General features: G+C 60.3%; 1 protein-coding gene across 1 annotated transcript in view; it reads left to right on the plus strand.

The window, feature by feature from the left end:
* Positions 1-23,803, plus strand: part of LOC140411162 (polypeptide N-acetylgalactosaminyltransferase 14-like) — a 457,946-nt gene that overhangs the window by 171,325 nt on the left and 262,818 nt on the right. The window contains exon 2 of the mRNA XM_072500240.1: positions 2,836-3,005. Within this exon, the coding sequence (XP_072356341.1) occupies positions 2,836-3,005 (170 nt within the window). The remainder of the gene's footprint in view (positions 1-2,835; positions 3,006-23,803) is intronic.

Below are 23,803 nucleotides of genomic sequence, written 5' to 3' on the forward strand. Positions count from 1 at the left end.
GCTATGAGGAGCGGTTAGATAAACTCTTCTCATTGGAACGACGGAGGTTGAGGGGCGACCTGATAGAGGTCTACAAGATTATGAGTGGCATGGACAGAGTGGATAGTCAGATGCTCTTTCCTAGGGTAGGAGAGTCAAGTACTGGGGGACATGGGTTTAAAGTGCGCGAGGGGGGGGGAGGGGGGAGCAGTTTAGAACAGATGTGCGAGGCAAGTTTTTTTACACAGAGGGTGTAAAATAGGGAATGCGATGCCTGGGGAGGTGGTGGGAGCAGGTACGATAGCGGCATTTAAGGGACATCTACTCAAATATATGAATAGGGTGAGAATGGAAGGATACGGACTCAGTAAATGCAGACGGTTTTAATTTAGGCAGGTACCATGGTCGGCGCAGGCTTGGAGGGCCGAAGGGCCTGTCCATGTGCTGTATTGTTCTTTGTTCTTTGAATCTCCATCAAGTCCAGTCTAACTAATCTGCAAGTGTTGTGTTGGCAGCTCCTGGGAGCAGATTTGTCGATGAAAAGCGTTTCGAGAGCTTGAACTCAGTTCTCAGTGGGCGGGGGGAGGGGGGGTGCGGGGGAATTATTCAATCACACAGCCCTGAATAATGGGATGTTATTTTTTCCACAATTACTAATTTGAAAAAGCAGTGCAGCGAGTAGAAATGCCAGACTGTCACAGTTCAGAGCGATCTCTCACAGTCTGACCTGTCTTGTGTCATTCCGCAAGGCTTGAAACTCAGGTTGGTTAAACAGAAGAATGACATCTCAAATTCCGAGCAGTCTCGAGGGTTCTTCGCTGACTGTACTTGTCAAAATGTCATCCTCCCTTGATCAGCAGTTCATTATTCACATTTCCATCAGGGTGCAAAACCTTCCGACAATCTGAAAGCTCCTCGTTCACCTCAGGTGTCAATCCATTTACACTCATGCAGCTCAAAGACATGCTTAATAGACCATGCTGGCAGAGTGTCTGATCATCGCTTGTAAGATGGAGAACTACCTCAGGGAATTCAGGGAGTTATTTATAAGATATTTCGCTGACACGCAGCACAGTATTATAGCATTCAAACAATATTTATATTATCGACACAATCTTGTAGCCTTGACTTCACACAGTAACAGTTGCCAAAGACAACAGAGCCTCCTAAGGATTTAGCTTTGGTGAATTCAGTCTGTCAATCCTTGCTCCGTGCAAGCCACCCCATGCAAGTTAATACTATAATGCTAAAAATGATCTGAATGTAGGCTAGAGTCAAAGAGAATATCCAAATATGGCCAGATTTCAGGCAGGGTCAATAATGTCACATTCACTACAGTTACACATTATTGGCGAGCCCTCAATGTCGCGCATTCAGCAGAAGATTCGATTCATTTGTTTTTCACTTTTTAATTTTTACGCTTCGGGGTAATTTAGTGTGGCCAATCCACCTACCCTGCACATCTTTGGGTTGTGGGGGTGAGACCCACGCAGACACAAGGTGACCCGGGCCGAGGAAGGTTCTATTCATTGGATTTTTCGGAGTAACTATTTGGAATAGCGGAGGAAACGTGTCTGTGAGAGGTTTGTCCCCAGCTAATCACCTTATTGAGAAACCAAGCACAGGGAGTCAAGGCACGATGTAATGGAGAATGGTGAACTATCAGAGCATGGTGACATCTGGGTGAATGGTGATGTCTGGGTGAATGATGATGTCTGGGTGAATGGTGCTGTCTGGGTGAATGGTGCTGTCTGGGTGAATGGTGATGTCTGGGTGAATGGTGATGTCTGGGTGAATGGTGCTGTCTGGGTGAATGGTGATGTCTGGGTGAATGGTGATGTCTGGGTGAATGGTGCTGTCTGGGTGAATGGTGCTGTCTGGGTGAATGGTGACGTCTGGGTGAATGGTGACGTCTGGGTGAATGGTGCTGTCTGGGTGAATGGTGATGTCTGGGTGAATGGTGATGTCTGGGTGAATGGTGATGTCTGGGTGAATGGTGCTGTCTGGGTGAATGGTGATGTCTGGGTGAATGGTGATGTCTGGGTGAATGGTGATGTCTGGGTGAATGGTGATGTCTGGGTGAATGGTGCTGTCTGGGTGAATGGTGATGTCTGGGTGAATGGTGATGTCTGGGTGAATGGTGATGTCTGGGTGAATGGTGATGTCTGGGTGAATGGTGATGTCTGGGTGAATGGTGATGTCTGGGTAGCATTCCTTGTCTAACAGCCTTTAACCACAACTGTGGTTTCTGTCTTGTCGCCAGCTTCATATCCATTCTGTCACTAGTCGCTAATCCACACACCCTGATCTTAATGTATAGTTTACTGTGTGGTCAGCAGCTTATAAAAGGTCTTTTTGAAATCCAAATATATTACATCTATTACATGACCCTTATCTCCCCTTTCTGTTACTTATTTTAAGAAGTTGACGATCGGTATCCAAGGAACAATTAAATTGTTCACTACCTTCAATGTATGGTAAATGTCAAATTAATCTTGAAAACCACTTTTGACACTGCTGTGTCAAGAATCAGACAGTGAAAGTCAAAGAGTTGTTCGGCCAAAAGAAGTTTAGTTTCCTTATATATCACTAGCAGGTTGCTCTGCATCACAGGAAGCTCTCTATGTCTAGAGGCTCCGTACTGTGGCGATCAGTACCAGGTCTCGGGTGGGACTTCCAGTTTACCGTCACTTTTACTGCTACCAACGTTTTGCCTCTACATTTTTGATGAATTGATTGCAATATTAACCAGCTACAGTGGGATTCGAACTCACATTATAAGTGGATTGCTTATCTAGTGACGTAACCACTCCTACGCCAGAACATAACGCAGACTCTTCTGATTTCCCTGCTCAGGAAGTTCTGGAGGACTCCAGTGAACAATCCGATAGCTTTGATGAGAGGAGATACCTTGATGCTAAACGTTGGAGACCTGGTGAAGACCCTTACAAGCTCTATGCCTTCAACCAGCGAGAGAGTGGCCGTGTTCCCAGCAGTCGGGGGATCAGGGATACCAGACATTACAGGTACGTCACACTGGCTTCTCATTGTCCCACATCGGGAAACTCAGGCACGTCAGTAACCTCCCTGCTTCTTCACACGCCTCATGGTGTCGTTGCCCTTGAGGGGGCCACAAGAGAAATAGGAGCCGGAGTAGATGCTTCATCAGGGCATGGCTGATCTCCGGGTGAAACTCTGCTTTCCTGCCCGCTCCCCACATCCCTGGATTCCCTGAGAGAGAGAAAAGATCTGTCTGTCGCAGCCTCAGTGATGGACCCTCCATAACACTCTGGAGTAGAAAATATGAAAGATTCACAACCTCAGGGCGGCACGGTGGCGCAGTGGTTAGCACTGCTGCCTCACGCCGCCGAGGTCCCAGGTTCGATCCCGGCCCTGGGTCACTGTCCGTGTGGAGATTGCACATTCTCTGTGTTTGCGTGGGTTTTGCTCCCACAACCCAAGGATGTGCAGGGTAGGTGGACTGGCCACGCTAAATTGCCCCTTAATTGGAAAAAATGTATTGGGTGCTCTAAATTTATAAAAATAGAAAAATAATAAAGATTCACAGTGCGTTTGAGTGAGGTAATTTCTCCTCACCTCATCCACTTATCCTGAGACTGTGATCCTGTGTTTTAGACTCCCCGACCAGCTCTCTAGCCTATCCAATCCCTTCAAAATGTTCAATGTTTCAATGAGATCGCCTTTCATTCGTCCAAATTCCAGTGAATATTGACCCAATTTACTCAGCTGCTCATCGGAGGGACCAACCCACTGTGCTGTCTGCAAATCAGCACATTCTTCATCAAGGGCAGGAAAGTGGACGTAAGGAACGTCAGGTCAGCCATGATCCTACTGAATGGCGGAGCAGACTCGAGGGGCCGAATGGCCTTTTGTTCCTATTTCTTACGGTCTTATGCAGCAAGATCTCTTAATTCCTGCACTCCAATCCCATTACAATAAAGGCCAACATGCTATTTGCCTTCCTAATTGCATGCTGCACCTACGTGTGAGCTTTCTGTGTTCTTTGCACCAGCAAATCCGAGTCTATAAGAGCATCAACATTTACAAGTTTCACACATTTAAAAAGTATTCTGCTTTTCTAGTCTTACAATCAAAGTGAATTGCTTCCCACTTCCCCACAATATGCTCTATCTGCCATCTTGTTGTCCATTCACTTAATCCGACTGTATCTCTTTGCAATCTCTGTGTGTCCTCCCCACAACTTACATTTCCATCTAGCTTTGCATCATCCGCAATCTCAGATACTTTTACAGGGCCACACGAGAGTCCACACCGAGTAGTTGAGAGAAACTTGGTTTATTTACAATAACTATGATGTACATCACACGGTATATGAAAATGAAAAATGAAAATCGCTTATTGTCACAAGTAGGCTTCAAATGAAGTTACTGTGAAAAGCCCCTAGTCGCCACATTCCGGCGCCTGTTCGGGGAGGATGGTACGGGAATTGAACCGTGCTGCTGGCCTGCCTGGGTCTGCTTTCAAAGCCAGCGACTTAGCCCTGTGCTAAACAGCCCCTAATATCCCAACTGGCTCTGCGTTGCCGGTGCCGGATTCGATCACAACCCTGGGTCACTGTCCGTGTGGAGTTTGCACGTTCTCCTCGTGTCTGCGTGGGTCTCACCCCACAACCCAAAGATGTGCAGGGTAGGTGGATTGGCCACGCTAAATTGCCCCTTAACTGGTGGAAAAAAAAATTCTTCAAGGAACCCTAGGATGTCGGCCGTCAGGTCCTGGGGACTTGTTTGATTTTGGTTCCTTAAGGTCCTCCAATATTTTTTATTTGCTGCTATTAATCACCTTAATTTCCTCCCCCTTTTTAGCATCTCGTTCCCCTATATTTGTGCAGCAGTGCAAGAAGGCAGTTCACCGCCACCTTCTGAAGGGGAGCTCGGGATGGGCATTCCATAACAATGAATTAATTTGCTCAGAGTTCTGAAATTTCTCCTTAAATGCCGGGCTTTCTGGGACATTGCTGTGGGTCTGGAGTCACACACAGGCCAGACCAGGTAAGGGTGGCAAATTTCCTCCCCAAAAGGTCATCAGTGGACCAGATGTGTTTTTAATGACAATCGATGATATCCATGGTCACCATCACTGAGGTTAGCTTTACAATTCCCAGATTTATTAATTGGATTTAAATTCCACCAGTTGCCATGGTGGGATTTGAACCTGTGGTCCCATGGCATTAACCTGGGCCTCTGGATTGTCAGCAGGGTAATGAGGGGGCAGGGGGGGATTCTCTGCTCTCGCCCGCTAAAGTCAGGAATCCCAATTGGGCAGACAATCGCAGATCGGGCCAAAAATGGGTTTGAGGCCGGGCGGCAGGCCCGACCCCCTGCTCCAGCCCCACACCCCTGCTGGCGGGAACATGCAAGCAGCTCATATGCATTCATCTGAATTCAATTAAAGGGCTGGAAGCGTGAATCTGCCAGATTGCAGAGGGGGCTCCTCCAAGACTCCTGGGAGTTGGGTGGGCTCGGGCTGGGAGTAAGGTGTTGAGCTCAGGACCCTCCCCTGGGATGGGGTCACGTATCTGGACTGCCCCTTCTAGCCCTGGGCAACTTGAAGAAGACTGTTGACTTGGTGATTTCAGGTAACCCGCTGCTGCTCCTAGATACTTCAAGAATGCTAAGTGCTTAGCACTGCAACCTCAGTGTGCTGAGGTCCCAGGTTCGATCCCGGCTCTGGGTCACTGTCCGTGTGGAGTTTGCACATTCTCCCCGTGTTTGCATGGGTTTCGCCCCCACAACCCAAAAGATGTACAGGGTAGGTGGATTGGCCACGCTAAATTGCCCCTTAATTGGAAAAAATGAATTGGGTACTCTCAAATTATTTTAAGAAAGAATGCAAAGTATTTTTTGCTATTGAAAGAGGAAATGAAAGCACTTGGCATTTTTGAAGTAGCCAACAGCTATCAATCAGCACAAGAATGTTTATAAACAGTGTGATCAGAATCAATGGAAGGTACTTCAGATGCATTCAAGCATGAAAGGAAAGATAGATAAACAAACCTCCTTTGTGCTTTGTTTAAACCAATGATTTGTCAATCAAAGGCTAGTTAAAGGCACTGCACTGTGAAATTGAATGAATGTAAACCATTTCAAAGGATCTCAGGGGATTTCAAAGCTTTTCCAGTGTTGTGGGCATTCTAAAAAAGGCTCAGACACTTCAAAAAGCAACAGCTTTAAACACATTGGGCTAAGTGAAGAGATGTACGAAATGGAAAGTCCATGCAGTTTCCTGGCTTGATCTTCAATGAACTGTTTGATCTGCTCATCAGCTGTCAGGCTGAGCACTTCAAAGTGAGTCGGCCACTTCAAAGTTTTCAGAGTTCACAGACAAGGATAATGATTTTGAACAGTGGATTAGCCTGAGATCACCATGCCAAGAGTGATCTTCAGGTTGTCCAGGGCTGGAAGACACAGGACTTCAATTCTGGGGGAGGGTTCCGAGGTCAACAGCTTACCCATAGCCCAAGCCCACCCAACTCCCCGGGTGCTTGGGGGACTCTACCTCTGCAGCCTGACAGTGCCATGAGGGGCACAAGCACAGTGGCCTAACACCCTTGACATCACTCAGGGTCCAACCTGCCAGGCCGGGATGCCTGTGCCAGGGTATTAGGGCCATAGCGTCAGGGGACAGTGCACCACTGGCAATGCCAGGGGGCAGGGCTGGAAGGGGGGTGGTTGAGGGGAGGGAAGGGGAGGGGGTAGCTGAGGGGGATTGGGTCACCCTTATGCATGTGTGGTGTGGAGAGTGACCCTCATGGATGGGGGGTTGGGGGTGCTCCCCTTGTCAGTGGGGGTGGGGGTCAACATTTGCATTGTGGCGGATCAGGGCACCAGTTCAGAAAGGGGGCCTGCGATTGGTCAGTGCAAGGAGGCTGGCGCGCTCTTCACTCTGAATGATGCAGCACAGCCAAGGTTTGGCAATGCAGCCTTGGCGAGGGCCATATTGCCAGTGGGACAGTCCCGATTCTCTGCTGGCGGAACACATAGCTTAAAAACCAGAGATTCCTGCCCACAGTATCACTACATTACCATCTCCCTGCCCACAGGGAGGAGCGCTGAGCCCAAAGGGAGGAGCGCTGCGGCACCATCTCCTCACCCACAGGGAGGAGCGCTGCGGCACCATCTCCGCACCCACAGGGAGGAGCGCTGAGGCACCATCTCCCTGCCCACAGGGAGGAGCGCTGCGGCACCATCTCCGCACCCACAGGGAGGAGCGCTGAGGCACCATCTCCTCACCCACAGGGAGGAGCGCTGCGGCACCATCTCCGCACCCACAGGGAGGAGCGCTGAGACACCATCTCCCTGCCCACAGGGAGGAGCGCTGAGGCACCATCTCCCTGCCCACAGGGAGGAGCGCTGAGGCACCATCTCCCTGCCCACAGGGAGGAGCGCTGAGACACCATCTCCTCACCCACAGGGAGGAGCGCTGAGGCACCATCTCCTCACCGACAGGGAGGAGCGCTGAGGCACCATCTCCTCACCCACAGGGAGGAGCGCTGACGCACCATCTCCCTGCCCACAGGGAGGAGCGCTGAGGCACCATCTCCCTGCCCACAGGGAGGAGCGCTGAGGCACCATATCCTCACCCACAGGGAGGAGCGCTGAGGCACCATCTCCTCACCCACAGGGAGGAGCGCTGAGGCACCATCTCCTCACCAACAGGGAGGAGCGCTGAGACACCATCTCCTCACCCACAGGGAAGAGCGCTGAGGCACCATCTCCCTGCCCACAGGGAGGAGCGCTGAGGCACCATCTCCTCACCCACAGGGAGGAGCGCTGAGGCACCATCTCCTCACCCACAGGGAGGAGCGCTGAGGCACCATCTCCTCACCCACAGGGAGGAGCACTGAGACACCATCTCCTCACCCACAGGGAAGAGCGCTGAGGCACCATCTCCCTGTCCACAGGGAGGAGCGCTGAGGCACCATCTCCCTGCCCACAGGGAGGAGCGCTGAGGCACCATCTCCTCACCCACAGGGAGGAGCGCTGAGGCACCATCTCCTCACCCACAGGGAGGAGCGCTGAGGCACCATCTCCTCACCCACAGGGTGGAGCGCTGAGACACCATCTCCTCACCCACAAGGAGGAGCGCTGAGACACCATCTCAATGCCCACAGGGAGGAGCGCTGAGACACCATCTCCCTGCCCACAGGGAGGAGCGCTGAGGCACCATCTCCTCACCCACAGGGAGGAGCGCTGAGGCACCATCTCCTCACCCACAGGGAGGAGCGCTGAGACACCATCTCCCTGCCCACAGGGAGGAGCGCTGAGACACCATCTCCCTGCCCACAGGGAGGAGCGCTGAGACAACATCTCCCTGCCCACAGGGAGGAGCGCTGAGGCACCATCTCCCTGCCCACAGGGAGGAACGCTGAGACACCATCTCCTCACCCACAGGGAGGAGCGCTGAGGCACCATCTCCTCACCCACAGGGAGGAGCGCTGAGGCACCATCTCCTCACCCACAGGGAGGAGCGCTGAGGCACCATCTCCTCACCCACAGGGAGGAGCGCTGAGACACCATCTCCCTGCCCACAGGGAGGAGCGCTGAGACACCATCTCCTCACCCACAGGGAGGAGCGCTGAGGCACCATCTCCTCACCCACAGGGAGGAGCGCTGAGACACCATCTCCCTGCCCACAGGGAGGAGCGCTGAGACACCATCTCCTCACCCACAGGGAGGAGCGCTGAGACACCATCTCCTCACCCACAGGGAGGAGCGCTGAGACACCATCTCCTCACCCACAGGGAGGAGCGCTGAGGCACCATCTCCTCACCCACAGGGAGGAGCGCTGAGACACCATCTCCTCACCCACAGGGAGGAGCGCTGAGGCACCATCTCCTCACCCACAGGGAGGAGCGCTGAGGCACCATCTCCTCACCCACAGGGAGGAGCGCTGAGACACCATCTCCTCACTCACAGGGAGGAGCGCTGAGGCACCATCTCCTCACCCACAGGGAGTAGCGCTGAGGCACCATCTCCCTGCACACGGGGAGGAGCGCTGAGGCACCATCTCCTCACCCACAGGGAGGAGCGCTGAGACACCATCTCCTCACCCACAGGGAGGAGCGCTGAGGCACCATCTCCTCACCCACAGGGAGGAGCGCTGAGACACCATCTCCTCACCCACAGGGAGGAGCGCTGAGACACCATCTCCTCACCCACAGGGAGGAGCGCTGAGGCACCATCTCCTTGCCCACAGGGAGGAGCGCTGAGACACCATCTCCTCACCCACAGGGAGGAGCGCTGAGGCACCATCTCCCTGCCCACAGGGAGGAGCGCTGAGGCACCATCTCCCTGCCCACAGGGAGGAGCGCTGAGGCACCATCTCCCTGCCCACAGGGAGGAGCGCTGAGACACCATCTCCTCACCCACAGGGAGGAGCGCTGAGACACCATCTCCTCACCCACAGGGAGGAGCGCTGAGACACCATCTCCTCACCCACAGGGAGGAGCGCTGAGACACCATCTCCCTGCCCACAGGGAGGAGCGCTGAGACACCATCTCCTCACCCACAGGGAGGAGCGCTGAGGCACCATCTCCCTGCCCACAGCGAGGAGCGCTGAGGCACCATCTCCCTGCCCACAGGGAGGAGCGCTGAGACACCATCTCCTCACCCACAGGGAGGAGCGCTGAGGCACCATCTCCTCACCCACAGGGAGGAGCGCTGAGACACCATCTCCTCACCCACAGGGAGGAGCGCTGAGGCACCATCTCCTCACCCACAGGGAGGAGCGCTGAGACACCATCTCCTCACCCACAGGGAGGAACGCTGAGGCACCATCTCCCTGCCCACAGCGAGGAGCGCTGAGGCACCATCTCCCTGCCCACAGGGAGGAGCGCTGAGACACCATCTCCTCACCCACAGGGAGGAGCGCTGAGACACCATCTCCCAGCCCACAGGGAGGAGCGCTGAGGCACCATCTCCCTGCCCACAGGGAGGAGCGCTGAGGCACCATCTCCCTGCCCACAGGGAGGAGCGCTGAGGCACCATCGCCTCACCCACAGGGAGGAGCGCTGAGGCACCATCTCCTCACCCACAGGGAGGAGCGCTGAGACACCATCTCCTCACCCACAGGGAGGAGCGCTGAGACACCATCTCCTCACCCACAGGGAGGAGCGCTGAGGCACCATCTCCCTGCCCACAGGTAGGAGCGCTGAGGCACCATCGCCTCACCCACAGGGAGGAGCGCTGAGGCACCATCTCCTCACCCACAGGGAGGAGCGCTGAGACACCATCTCCTCACCCACAGGGAGGAGCGCTGAGGCACCATCTCCTCACCCACAGGGAGGAGCGCTGAGGCACCATCGCCTCACCCACAGGGAGGAGCGCTGAGACACCATCTCCTCACCCACAGGGAGGAGCGCTGAGGCACCATCTCCCTGCCCACAGGGAGGAGCGCTGAGACACCATCTCCCTGCCCACAGGGAGGAGCGCTGAGACACCATCTCCTCACCCACAGGGAGGAGCGCTGAGGCACCATCTCCCTGCCCACAGGGAGGAGCGCTGAGGCACCATCTCCTCACCCACAGGGAGGAGCGCTGAGACACCATCTCCCTGCCCACAGGGAGGAGCGCTGAGGCACCATCTCCTCACCCACAGGGAGGAGCGCTGAGGCACCATCTCCCTGTCCACAGGGAGGAGCGCTGAGGCACCATCTCCTCACCCACAGGGAGGAGCGCTGAGACACCATCTCCTCACCCACAAGGAGGAGCGCTGAGGCACCATCTCCCTGCCCACAGGGAGGAGCGCTGAGGCACCATCTCCCTGCCCACAGGGAGGAGCGCTGAGGCACCATCTCCCTGCCCACAGGGAGGAGCGCTGAGACACCATCTCCTCACCCACAGGGAGGAGCGCTGAGGCACCATCTCCTCACCCACAGGGAGGAGCGCTGAGACACCATCTGCCAGCCCACAGGGAGGAGCGCTGAGGCACCATCTCCCTGCCCACAGGGAGGAGCGCTGAGGCACCATCTCCCTGCCCACAGGGAGGAGCGCTGAGGCACCATCGCCTCACCCACAGGGAGGAGCGCTGAGGCACCATCTCCTCACCCACAGGGAGGAGCGCTGAGGCACCATATCCTCACCCACAGGGAGGAGCGCTGAGACACCATCTCCTCACCCACAGGGAGGAGCGCTGAGGCACCATCTCCTCACCCACAGGGAGGAGCGCTGAGGCACCATCGCCTCACCCACAGGGAGGAGCGCTGAGGCACCATCTCCTCACCCACAGGGAGGAGCGCTGAGGCACCATCTCCTCACCCACAGGGAGGAGCGCTGAGACACCATCTCCTCACCCACAGGGAGGAGCGCTGAGGCACCATCTCCCTGCCCACAGGGAGGAGCGCTGAGACACCATCTCCCTGCCCACAGGGAGGAGCGCTGAGACACCATCTCCTCACCCACAGGGAGGAGCGCTGAGGCTCCATCTCCCTGCCCACAGGGAGGAGCGCTGAGGCACCATCTCCTCACCCACAGGGAGGAGCGCTGAGACACCATCTACCTGCCCACAGGGAGGAGCGCTGAGGCACCATCTCCTCACCCACAGGGAGGAGCGCTGAGGCACCATCTCCCTGCCCACAGGGAGGAGCGCTGAGGCACCATCTCCTCACCCACAGGGAGGAGCGCTGCGACACCATCTCCTCACCCACAGGGAGGAGCGCTGAGGCACCATCTCCCTGCCCACAGGGAGGAGCGCTGAGGCACCATCGCCTCACCCACAGGGAGGAGCGCTGAGGCACCATCTCCCTGCCCACAGGAAGGAGCGCTGAGACACCATCTCCTCACCCACAGGGAGGAGCGCTGAGGCACCATCTCCTCACCCACAGGGAGGAGCGCTGAGGCACCATCTCCTCACCCACAGGGAGGAGCGCTGAGACACCATCTCCCTGCCCACAGGGAGGAGCGCTGAGACACCATCTCCCTGCCCACAGGGAGGAGCGCTGAGGCACCATCTCCTCACACACAGGGAGGAGCGCTGAGGCACCATCTCCCTGCCCACAGGGAGGAGCGCTGAGACACCATCTCCTTACCCACAGGGAGGAGCGCTGAGGCACCATCTCCTCACCCACAGGGAAGAGCGCTGAGGCACCATCTCCTCACCCACAGGGAGGAGCGCTGAGACACCATCTCCGTACCCACAGGGAGGAGCGCTGAGGCACCATCTCCTCACCCACAGGGAGGAGCGCTGAGGCACCATCTCCTCACCCACAGGGAGGAGCGCTGAGGCACCATCTCCTTACCCACAGGGAGGAGCGCTGAGGCACCATCTCCTCACCCACAGGGAGGAGCGCTGAGGCACCATCTCCTCACCCACAGGGAGGAGCGCTGAGGCACCATCTCCCTGCCCACAGGGAGGAGCGCTGAGACACCATCTCCTCACCCACAGGGAGGAACGGTGAGGCACCATGTCCCTGCCCACAGGGAGGAGCGCTGAGGCACCATCTCCTCACCCACAGGGAGGAGCGCTGCGGCACCATCTCCTCACCCACAGGGAGGAGCGCTGAGGCACCATCCCCTCACCCACAGGGAGGAGCGCTGAGGCACCATCTCCCTGCCCACAGGGAGGAGCGCTGAGGCACCATCTCCTCACCCACAGGGAGGAGCGCTGAGGCACCATCTCCCTGCCCACAGGGAGGAGCGCTGAGACACCATCTCCTCACCCACAGGGAGGAGCGCTGAGGCACCATCCCCTCACCCACAGGGAGGAGCGCTGAGGCACCATCTCCCTGCCCACAGGGAGGAGCGCTGAGGCACCATCTCCCTGCCCACAGGGAGGAGCGCTGAGACACCATCTCCTCACCCACAGGGAGGAGCGCTGAGGCACCATCTCCTCACCCACAGGGAGGAGCGCTGAGACACCATCTCCCAGCCCACAGGGAGGAGCGCTGAGGCACCATCTCCCTGCCCACAGGGAGGAGCGCTGAGGCACCATCTCCCTGCCCACAGGGAGGAGCGCTGAGGCACCATCGCCTCACCCACAGGGAGGAGCGCTGAGGCACCATCTCCTCACCCACAGGGAGGAGCGCTGAGACACCATCTCCTCACCCACAGGGAGGAGCGCTGAGGCACCATCTCCTCACCCACAGGGAGGAGCGCTGAGACACCATCTCCTCACCCACAGGGAGGAGCGCTGAGGCACCATCTCCTCACCCACAGGGAGGAGCGCTGAGGCACCATCGCCTCACCCACAGGGAGGAGCGCTGAGACACCATCTCCTCACCCACAGGGAGGAGCGCTGAGGCACCATCTCCCTGCCCACAGGGAGGAGCGCTGAGACACCATCTCCCTGCCCACAGGGAGGAGCGCTGAGACACCATCTCCTCACCCACAGGGAGGAGCGCTGAGGCTCCATCTCCCTGCCCACAGGGAGGAGCGCTGAGGCACCATCTCCTCACCCACAGGGAGGAGCGCTGAGACACCATCTACCTGCCCACAGGGAGGAGCGCTGAGGCACCATCTCCTCACCCACAGGGAGGAGCGCTGAGGCACCATCTCCCTGCCCACAGGGAGGAGCGCTGAGGCACCATCTCCTCACCCACAGGGAGGAGCGCTGCGACACCATCTCCTCACCCACAGGGAGGAGCGCTGAGGCACCATCTCCCTGCCCACAGGGAGGAGCGCTGAGGCACCATCGCCTCACCCACAGGGAGGAGCGCTGAGGCACCATCTCCCTGCCCACAGGGAGGAGCGCTGAGACACCATCTCCTCACCCACAGGGAGGAGCGCTGAGGCACCATCTCCTCACCCACAGGGAGGAGCGCTGAGGCACCATCTCCTCACCCACAGGGAGGAGCGCTGAGACACCATCTCCCTGCCCACAGGGAGGAGCGCTGAGACACCATCTCCCTGCCCACAGGGAGGAGCGCTGAGGCACCATCTCCTCACACACAGGGAGGAGCGCTGAGGCACCATCTCCCTGCCCACAGGGAGGAGCGCTGAGACACCATCTCCTTACCCACAGGGAGGAGCGCTGAGGCACCATCTCCTCACCCACAGGGAGGAGCGCTGAGGCACCATCTCCTCACCCACAGGGAGGAGCGCTGAGACACCATCTCCGTACCCACAGGGAGGAGCGCTGAGGCACCATCTCCTCACCCACAGGGAGGAGCGCTGAGGCACCATCTCCTCACCCACAGGGAGGAGCGCTGAGGCACCATCTCCTTACCCACAGGGAGGAGCGCTGAGGCACCATCTCCTCACCCACAGGGAGGAGCGCTGAGGCACCATCTCCTCACCCACAGGGAGGAGCGCTGAGGCACCATCTCCCTGCCCACAGGGAGGAGCGCTGAGACACCATCTCCTCACCCACAGGGAGGAACGGTGAGGCACCATGTCCCTGCCCACAGGGAGGAGCGCTGAGGCACCATCTCCTCACCCACAGGGAGGAGCGCTGCGGCACCATCTCCTCACCCACAGGGAGGAGCGCTGAGGCACCATCCCCTCACCCACAGGGAGGAGCGCTGAGGCACCATCTCCCTGCCCACAGGGAGGAGCGCTGAGGCACCATCTCCTCACCCACAGGGAGGAGCGCTGAGGCACCATCTCCCTGCCCACAGGGAGGAGCGCTGAGACACCATCTCCTCACCCACAGGGAGGAGCGCTGAGGCACCATCCCCTCACCCACAGGGAGGAGCGCTGAGGCACCATCTCCCTGCCCACAGGGAGGAGCGCTGAGGCACCATCTCCCTGCCCACAGGGAGGAGCGCTGAGACACCATCTCCTCACCCACAGGGAGGAGCGCTGAGGCACCATCTCCTCACCCACAGGGAGGAGCGCTGAGACACCATCTCCCAGCCCACAGGGAGGAGCGCTGAGGCACCATCTCCCTGCCCACAGGGAGGAGCGCTGAGGCACCATCTCCCTGCCCACAGGGAGGAGCGCTGAGGCACCATCGCCTCACCCACAGGGAGGAGCGCTGAGGCACCATCTCCTCACCCACAGGGAGGAGCGCTGAGACACCATCTCCTCACCCACAGGGAGGAGCGCTGAGGCACCATCTCCTCACCCACAGGGAGGAGCGCTGAGGCACCATATCCTCACCCACAGGGAGGAGCGCTGAGACACCATCTCCTCACCCACAGGGAGGAGCGCTGAGGCACCATCTCCTCACCCACAGGGAGGAGCGCTGAGGCACCATCGCCTCACCCACAGGGAGGAGCGCTGAGACACCATCTCCTCACCCACAGGGAGGAGCGCTGAGGCACCATCTCCCTGCCCACAGGGAGGAGCGCTGAGACACCATCTCCCTGCCCACAGGGAGGAGCGCTGAGACACCATCTCCTCACCCACAGGGAGGAGCGCTGAGGCTCCATCTCCCTGCCCACAGGGAGGAGCGCTGAGGCACCATCTCCTCACCCACAGGGAGGAGCGCTGAGACACCATCTCCCTGCCCACAGGGAGGAGCGCTGAGGCACCATCTCCTCACCCACAGGGAGGAGCGCTGAGGCACCATCTCCCTGCCCACAGGGAGGAGCGCTGAGGCACCATCTCCTCACCCACAGGGAGGAGCGCTGCGACACCATCTCCTCACCCACAGGGAGGAGCGCTGAGGCACCATCTCCCTGCCCACAGGGAGGAGCGCTGAGGCACCATCGCCTCACCCACAGGGAGGAGCGCTGAGGCACCATCTCCCTGCCCACAGGGAGGAGCGCTGAGACACCATCTCCTCACCCACAGGGAGGAGCGCTGAGGCACCATCTCCTCACCCACAGGGAGGAGCGCTGAGGCACCATCTCCTCACCCACAGGGAGGAGCGCTGAGACACCATCTCCCTGCCCACAGGGAGGAGCGCTGAGACACCATCTCCCTGCCCACAGGGAGGAGCGCTGAGGCACCATCTCCTCACACACAGGGAGGAGCGCTGAGGCACCATCTCCCTGCCCACAGGGAGGAGCGCTGAGACACCATCTCCTTACCCACAGGGAGGAGCGCTGAGGCACCATCTCCTCACCCACAGGGAGGAGCGCTGAGGCACCATCTCCTCACCCACAGGGAGGAGCGCTGAGACACCATCTCCTTACCCACAGGGAGGAGCGCTGAGGCACCATCTCCTCACCCACAGGGAGGAGCGCTGAGGCACCATCTCCTCACCCACAGGGAGGAGCGCTGAGGCACCATCTCCTTACCCACAGGGAGGAGCGCTGAGGCACCATCTCCTCACCCACAGGGAGGAGCGCTGAGGCACCATCTCCTCACCCACAGGGAGGAGCGCTGAGGCACCATCTCCCTGCCCACAGGGAGGAGCGCTGAGACACCATCTCCTCACCCACAGGGAGGAACGGTGAGGCACCATGTCCCTGCCCACAGGGAGGAGCGCTGAGGCACCATCTCCTCACCCACAGGGAGGAGCGCTGCGGCACCATCTCCTCACCCACAGGGAGGAGCGCTGAGGCACCATCCCCTCACCCACAGGGAGGAGCGCTGAGGCACCATCTCCCTGCCCACAGGGAGGAGCGCTGAGGCACCATCTCCTCACCCACAGGGAGGAGCGCTGAGGCACCATCTCCCTGCCCACAGGGAGGAGCGCTGAGACACCATCTCCTCACCCACAGGGAGGAGCGCTGAGGCACCATCCCCTCACCCACAGGGAGGAGCGCTGAGGCACCATCTCCTCACCCACAGGGAGGAGCGCTGCGACACCATCTCCTCACCCACAGGGAGGAGCGCTGAGGCACCATCTCCCTGCCCACAGGGAGGAGCGCTGAGGCACCATCGCCTCACCCACAGGGAGGAGCGCTGAGGCACCATCTCCCTGCCCACAGGGAGGAGCGCTGAGACACCATCTCCTCACCCACAGGGAGGAGCGCTGAGGCACCATCTCCTCACCCACAGGGAGGAGCGCTGAGGCACCATCTCCTCACCCACAGGGAGGAGCGCTGAGACACCATCTCCCTGCCCACAGGGAGGAGCGCTGAGACACCATCTCCCTGCCCACAGGGAGGAGCGCTGAGGCACCATCTCCTCACACACAGGGAGGAGCGCTGAGGCACCATCTCCCTGCCCACAATGAGGAGCGCTGAGACACCATCTCCTTACCCACAGGGAGGAGCGCTGAGGCACCATCTCCTCACCCACAGGGAGGAGCGCTGAGGCACCATCTCCTCACCCACAGGGAGGAGCGCTGAGACACCATCTCCTTACCCACAGGGAGGAGCGCTGAGGCACCATCTCCTCACCCACAGGGAGGAGCGCTGAGGCACCATCTCCTCACCCACAGGGAGGAGCGCTGAGGCACCATCTCCTTACCCACAGGGAGGAGCGCTGAGGCACCATCTCCTCACCCACAGGGAGGAGCGCTGAGGCACCATCTCCTCACCCACAGGGAGGAGCGCTGAGGCACCATCTCCCTGCCCACAGGGAGGAGCGCTGAGACACCATCTCCTCACCCACAGGGAGGAACGGTGAGGCACCATGTCCCTGCCCACAGGGAGGAGCGCTGAGGCACCATCTCCTCACCCACAGGGAGGAGCGCTGCGGCACCATCTCCTCACCCACAGGGAGGAGCGCTGAGGCACCATCCCCTCACCCACAGGGAGGAGCGCTGAGGCACCATCTCCCTGCCCACAGGGAGGAGCGCTGAGGCACCATCTCCTCACCCACAGGGAGGAGCGCTGAGGCACCATCTCCCTGCCCACAGGGAGGAGCGCTGAGACACCATCTCCTCACCCACAGGGAGGAGCGCTGAGGCACCATCCCCTCACCCACAGGGAGGAGCGCTGAGGCACCATCTCCCTGCCCACAGGGAGGAGCGCTGAGGCACCATCTCCTCACCCACAGGGAGGAGCGCTGAGGCACCATCTCCTCACCCACAGGGAGGAGTGCTGAGACACCATCTCCTCACCCACAGGGAGGAGCGCTGAGGCACCATCTCCTCACCCACAGGGAGGAGCGCTGAGACACCATCTCCTCACCCACAGGGAGGAGTGCTGAGGCACCATCTCCTCACCCACAGGGAGGAGCGCTGAGGCACCATCTCCTCACCCACAGGGAGGAGCGCTGAGGCACCATCTCCTCACCCACAGGGAGGAGTGCTGAGACACCATCTCCTCACCCACAGGGAGGAGCGCTGAGGCACCATCTCCTCACCCACAGGGAGGAGCACTGAGACACCATCTCCTCACCCACAGGGAGGAGCGCTGAGGCACCATCTCCTCACCCACAGGGAGGAGTGCTGAGGCACCATCTCCTCACCCACAGGGAGGAGCGCTGAGGCACCATCTCCCTGCCCACAGGGAGGAGCGCTGAGGCACCATCTCCTCACCCACAGGGAGGAGCGCTGAGACACCATCTCCCTGCCCACAGGGAGGAGCGCTGAGGCACCATCTCCTCACCCACAGGGAGGAGCGCTGAGGCACCATCTCCCTGCCCACAGGGAGGAGCGCTGAGGCACCATCTCCTCACCCACAGGGAGGAGCGCTGAGGCACCATCTCCTCACCCACAGGGAGGAACGCTGAGGCACCATCTCCTCACCCACAGGGAGGAGCGCTGAGACACCATCTCCCTGCCCACAGGGAGGAGCGCTGAGGCACCATCTCCTCACCCACAGCGAGGAGCGCTGAAGCACCATCTCCCTGCCCACAGGGAGGAGCGCTGAGACACCATCTCCTCACCCACAGGGAGGAGCGCTAAGGCACCATCTCCTCACCCACAGGGAGGAGCGCTGAGGCACCATCTCCTCACCCACAGGGAGGAACGCTGAGGCACCATCTCCTCACCCACAGGGAGGAGCGCTGAGGCACCATCTCCTCACCCACAGGGAGGAACGCTGAGGCACCATCTCCCTGCCCAGAGGGAGGAGCGCTGAGACTCCATCTCCTCACCCACAGGGAGGAGCGCTGAGGCACCATCTCCCTGCCCACAGGGAGGAGCGCTGAGGCACCATCTCCTCACCCACAGGGAGGAGCGCTGAGGCACCATCTCCTCACCCACAGGGAGGAGCGCTGAGGCACCATCTCCTCACCCACAGGGAGGAGCGCTGAGGCACCATCTCCTCACCCACAGGGAGGAGCGCTGAGGCACCATCTCCCTGCCCACAGGGAGGAGCGCTGAGGCACCATCTCCTCACCCACAGGGAGGAGCGCTGAGGCACCATGTCCCTGCCCACAGGGAGGAGCGCTGAGGCACCATCTCCCTGCCCACAGGGAGGAGCGCTGAGGCACCATCTCCTCACCCACAGGGAGGAGCGCTGAGGCACCATCTCCTCACCCAGAGGGAGGAGCGCTGAGGCACCATCTCCACACCCACAGGGAGGAGCGCTGAGACACCATCTCCTCACCCACAGGGAGGAGCGCTGAGGCACCATCTCCCTGCCCACAGGGAGGAGCGCTGAGGCACCATCTCCTCACCCACAGGGAGGAGCGCTGAGGCACCATCTCCCTGCCCACAGGGAGGAGCCCTGAGGCACCACCTCCCTGCCCACAGGGAGGAGCGCTGAGACACCATCTCCTCACCCAGAGGGCGGAGCGCTGAGGCACCATCTCCTCACCCACAGGGAGGAGCGCTGAGACACCATCTCCTCACCCACAGGGAGGAGCGCTGAGGCACCATCTCCCTGCCCACAGGGAGGAGCGCTGAGACACCATCTCCTCACCCACAGGGAGGAGCGCTGAGGCACCATCTCCTCACCCACCGGGAGGAGCGCTGAGGCACCATCTCCCTGCCCACAGGGAGGAGCGCTGAGGCACCATCTCCTCACCCACAGGGAGAAGCGCTGAGGCACCATCTCCTCACCCACAGGGAGGAGCGTGAGACACCATCTCCCTGCCCACAGGGAGGAGCGCTGAGGCACCATCTCCTCACCCACAGGGAGGAGCGCTGAGGCACCATCTCCCTGCCCACAGAGAGGAGCGCTGAGACACCATCTCCTCACCCACAGGGAGGAGCGCTGCGGCACCATCTCCCTGCCCACAGGGAGGAACGCTGAGACACCATCTCCTCACCCACATGGAGGAGCGCTGAGGCACCATCTCCTCACCCACAGGGAGCAGCGCTGAGGCACCATCTCCCTGCCCACAGGGAGGAGCGCTGAGGCACCATCTCCTCACCCACAGGGAGGAGCGCTGAGGCACCATCTCCCAGCCCACAGGGAGGAGCGCTGAGGCACCATCTCCTCACCCACAGGGAGGAGCGCTGAGGCACCATCTCCTCACCCACAGGGAGGAGTGCTGAGGCACCATCTCCCTGCCCACAGGGAGGAGCGCTGAGGCACCATCTCCTCACCCACAGGGAGGAGCGCTGAGGCACCATGTCCCTGCCCACAGGGAGGAGCGCTGAGGCACCATCTCCCTGCCCACAGGGAGGAGCGCTGAGACACCATCTCCTCACCCACAGGGAGGAGCGCTGAGACACCATCTCCCTGCCCACAGGGAGGAGCGCTGAGGCACCATGTCCCTGCCCACAGGGAGGAGCGCTGAGGCACCATCTCCTCACCCACAGGGAGGAGCGCTGAGACACCATCTCCTCACCCACAGGGAGGAGCGCTGAGGCACCATCTCCTCACCCACAGCGAGGAGCGCTGAGGCACCATCTCCTCACCCACAGGGAGGAGCGCTGAGGCACCATCTCCTCACCCACAGGGAGGAGCGCTGAGGCACCATCTCCTCACCCACAGGGAGGAGCGCTGAGACACCATCTCCCTGCCCACAGGGAGGAGCGCTGAGACACCATCTCCCTGCCCACAGGGAGGAGCGCTGAGACACCATCTCCCTGCCCACAGGGAGGAGCGCTGAGACACCATCTCCCTGCCCGCAGCGAGGAGCGCTGAGGCACCATCTCCTCACCCACAGGGAGGAGCGCTGAGGCACCATCTCCTCACCCACAGGTAGGAGCGCTGATGCACCATCTCCTCACCCACAGCGAGGAGCGCTGAGGCACCATCTCCTCACCCACAGGGAGGAGCGGTGAGACACCATCTCAATGCCCACAGGGAGGAGCGCTGAGACACCATCTCCCTGCCCACAGGGAGGAGCGCTGAGGCACCATCTCCTCACCCACAGGGAGGAGCGCTGAGGCACCATCTCCTCACCCACAGGGAGGAGCGCTGAGACACCATCTCCCTGCCCACAGGGAGGAGCGCTGAGACACCATCTCCCTGCCCACAGGGAGGAGCGCTGAGACACCATCTCCCTGCCCACAGGGAGGAGCGCTGAGGCACCATTTCCCTGCCCACAGGGAGGAACGCTGAGACACCATCTCCTCACCCACAGGGAGGAGCGCTGAGGCACCATCTCCTCACCCACAGGGAGGAGCGCTGAGGCACCATCTCCTCACCCACAGGGAGGAGCGCTGAGGCACCATCTCCTCACCCACAGGGAGGAGCGCTGAGACACCATCTCCCTGCCCACAGGGAGGAGCGCTGAGACACCATCTCCTCACCCACAGGGAGGAGCGCTGAGGCACCATCTCCTCACCCACAGGGAGGAGCGCTGAGACACCATCTCCCTGCCCACAGGGAGGAGCGCTGAGACACCATCTCCTCACCCACAGGGAGGAGCGCTGAGGCACCATCTCCCTGCCCACAGGGAGGAGCGCTGAGACACCATCTCCTCACCCACAGGGAGGAGCGCTGAGGCACCATCTCCTCACCCACAGGGAGGAGCGCTGAGACACCATCTCCTCACCCACAGGGAGGAGCGCTGAGGCACCATCTCCTCACCCACAGGGAGGAGCGCTGAGGCACCATCTCCTCAACCACAGGGAGGAGCGCTGAGACACCATCTCCTCACCCACAGGGAGGAACGCTGAGGCACCATCTCCCTGCCCACAGGGAGGAGCGCTGAGGCACCATCTCCTCACCCACAGGGAGGAGCGCTGAGGCACCATCTCCCTGCACACGGGGAGGAGCGCTGAGGCACCATCTCCTCACCCACAGGGAGGAGCGCTGAGACACCATCTCCTCACCCACAGGGAGGAGCGCTGAGGCACCATCTCCTCACCCACAGGGAGCAGCGCTGAGACACCATCTCCTCACCCACAGGGAGGAGCGCTGAGACACCATCTCCTCACCCACAGGGAGGAGCGCTGAGGCACCATCTCCTTGCCCACAGGGAGGAGCGCTGAGACACCATCTCCTCACCCACAGGGAGGAGCGCTGAGGCACCATCTCCCTGCCCACAGGGAGGAGCGCTGAGGCACCATCTCCCTGCACACGGGGAGGAGCGCTGAGGCACCATCTCCTCACCCACAGGGAGGAGCCCTGAGGCACCATCTCCTCACCCACAGGGAGGAGCGCTGAGGCACCATCTCCTCACCCACAGGGAGGAGCGCTGAGACACCATCTCCTCACCCACAGGGAGGAGCGCTGAGACACCATCTCCTCACCCACAGGGAGGAGCGCTGAGGCACCATCTCCTTGCCCACAGGGAGGAGCGCTGAGACACCATTTCCCTGCCCACAGGGAGGAACGCTGAGACACCATCTCCTCACCCACAGGGAGGAGCGCTGAGGCACCATCTCCTCACCCACAGGGAGGAGCGCTGAGGCACCATCTCCTCACCCACAGGGAGGAGCGCTGAGGCACCATCTCCTCACCCACAGGGAGGAGCGCTGAGACACCATCTCCCTGCCCACAGGGAGGAGCGCTGAGACACCATCTCCTCACCCACAGGGAGGAGCGCTGAGGCACCATCTCCTCACCCACAGGGAGGAGCGCTGAGACACCATCTCCCTGCCCACAGGGAGGAGCGCTGAGACACCATCTCCTCACCCACAGGGAGGAGCGCTGAGGCACCATCTCCCTGCCCACAGGGAGGAGCGCTGAGACACCATCTCCTCACCCACATGGAGGAGCGCTGAGGCACCATCTCCTCACCCACAGGGAGGAGCGCTGAGACACCATCTCCTCACCCACAGTGAGGAGCGCTGAGGCACCATCTCCTCACCCACAGGGAGGAGCGCTGAGGCACCATCTCCTCACCCACAGGGAGGAGCGCTGAGACACCATCTCCTCACCCACAGGGAGGAACGCTGAGGCACCATCTCCCTGCCCACAGGGAGGAGCGCTGAGGCACCATCTCCTCACCCACAGGGAGGAGCGCTGAGGCACCTTCTCCCTGCACACGGGGAGGAGCGCTGAGGCACCATCTCCTCACCCACAGGGAGGAGCGCTGAGACACCATCTCCTCACCCACAGGGAGGAGCGCTGAGGCACCATCTCCTCACCCACAGGGAGCAGCGCTGAGACACCATCTCCTCACCCACAGGGAGGAGCGCTGAGACACCATCTCCTCACCCACAGGGAGGAGCGCTGAGGCACCATCTCCTTGCCCACAGGGAGGAGCGCTGAGACACCATCTCCTCACCCACAGGGAGGAGCGCTGAGGCACCATCTCCCTGCCCACAGGGAGGAGCGCTGAGGCACCATCTCCCTGCACACGGGGAGGAGCGCTGAGGCACCATCTCCTCACCCACAGGGAGGAGCCCTGAGGCACCATCTCCTCACCCACAGGGAGGAGCGCTGAGGCACCATCTCCTCACCCACAGGGAGGAGCGCTGAGACACCATCTCCTCACCCACAGGGAGGAGCGCTGAGACGCCATCTCCTCACCCACAGGGAGGAGCGCTGAGGCACCATCTCCTTGCCCACAGGGAGGAGCGCTGAGACACCATCTCCTCACCCACAGGGAGGAGCGCTGAAGCACCATCTCCCTGCCCACAGGGAGGAGCGCTGAAGCACCATCTCCCTGCCCACAGGGAGGAGCGCTGAGGCACCATCTCCCTGCCCACAGGGAGGAGCGCTGAGACACCATCTCCTCACCCACAGGGAGGAGCGCTGAGACACCATCTCCTCA

The sequence above is a fragment of the Scyliorhinus torazame genome, chromosome 4 (assembly GCF_047496885.1).
Source record: "Scyliorhinus torazame isolate Kashiwa2021f chromosome 4, sScyTor2.1, whole genome shotgun sequence".
Classification (NCBI taxonomy): domain Eukaryota; kingdom Metazoa; phylum Chordata; class Chondrichthyes; order Carcharhiniformes; family Scyliorhinidae; genus Scyliorhinus; species Scyliorhinus torazame.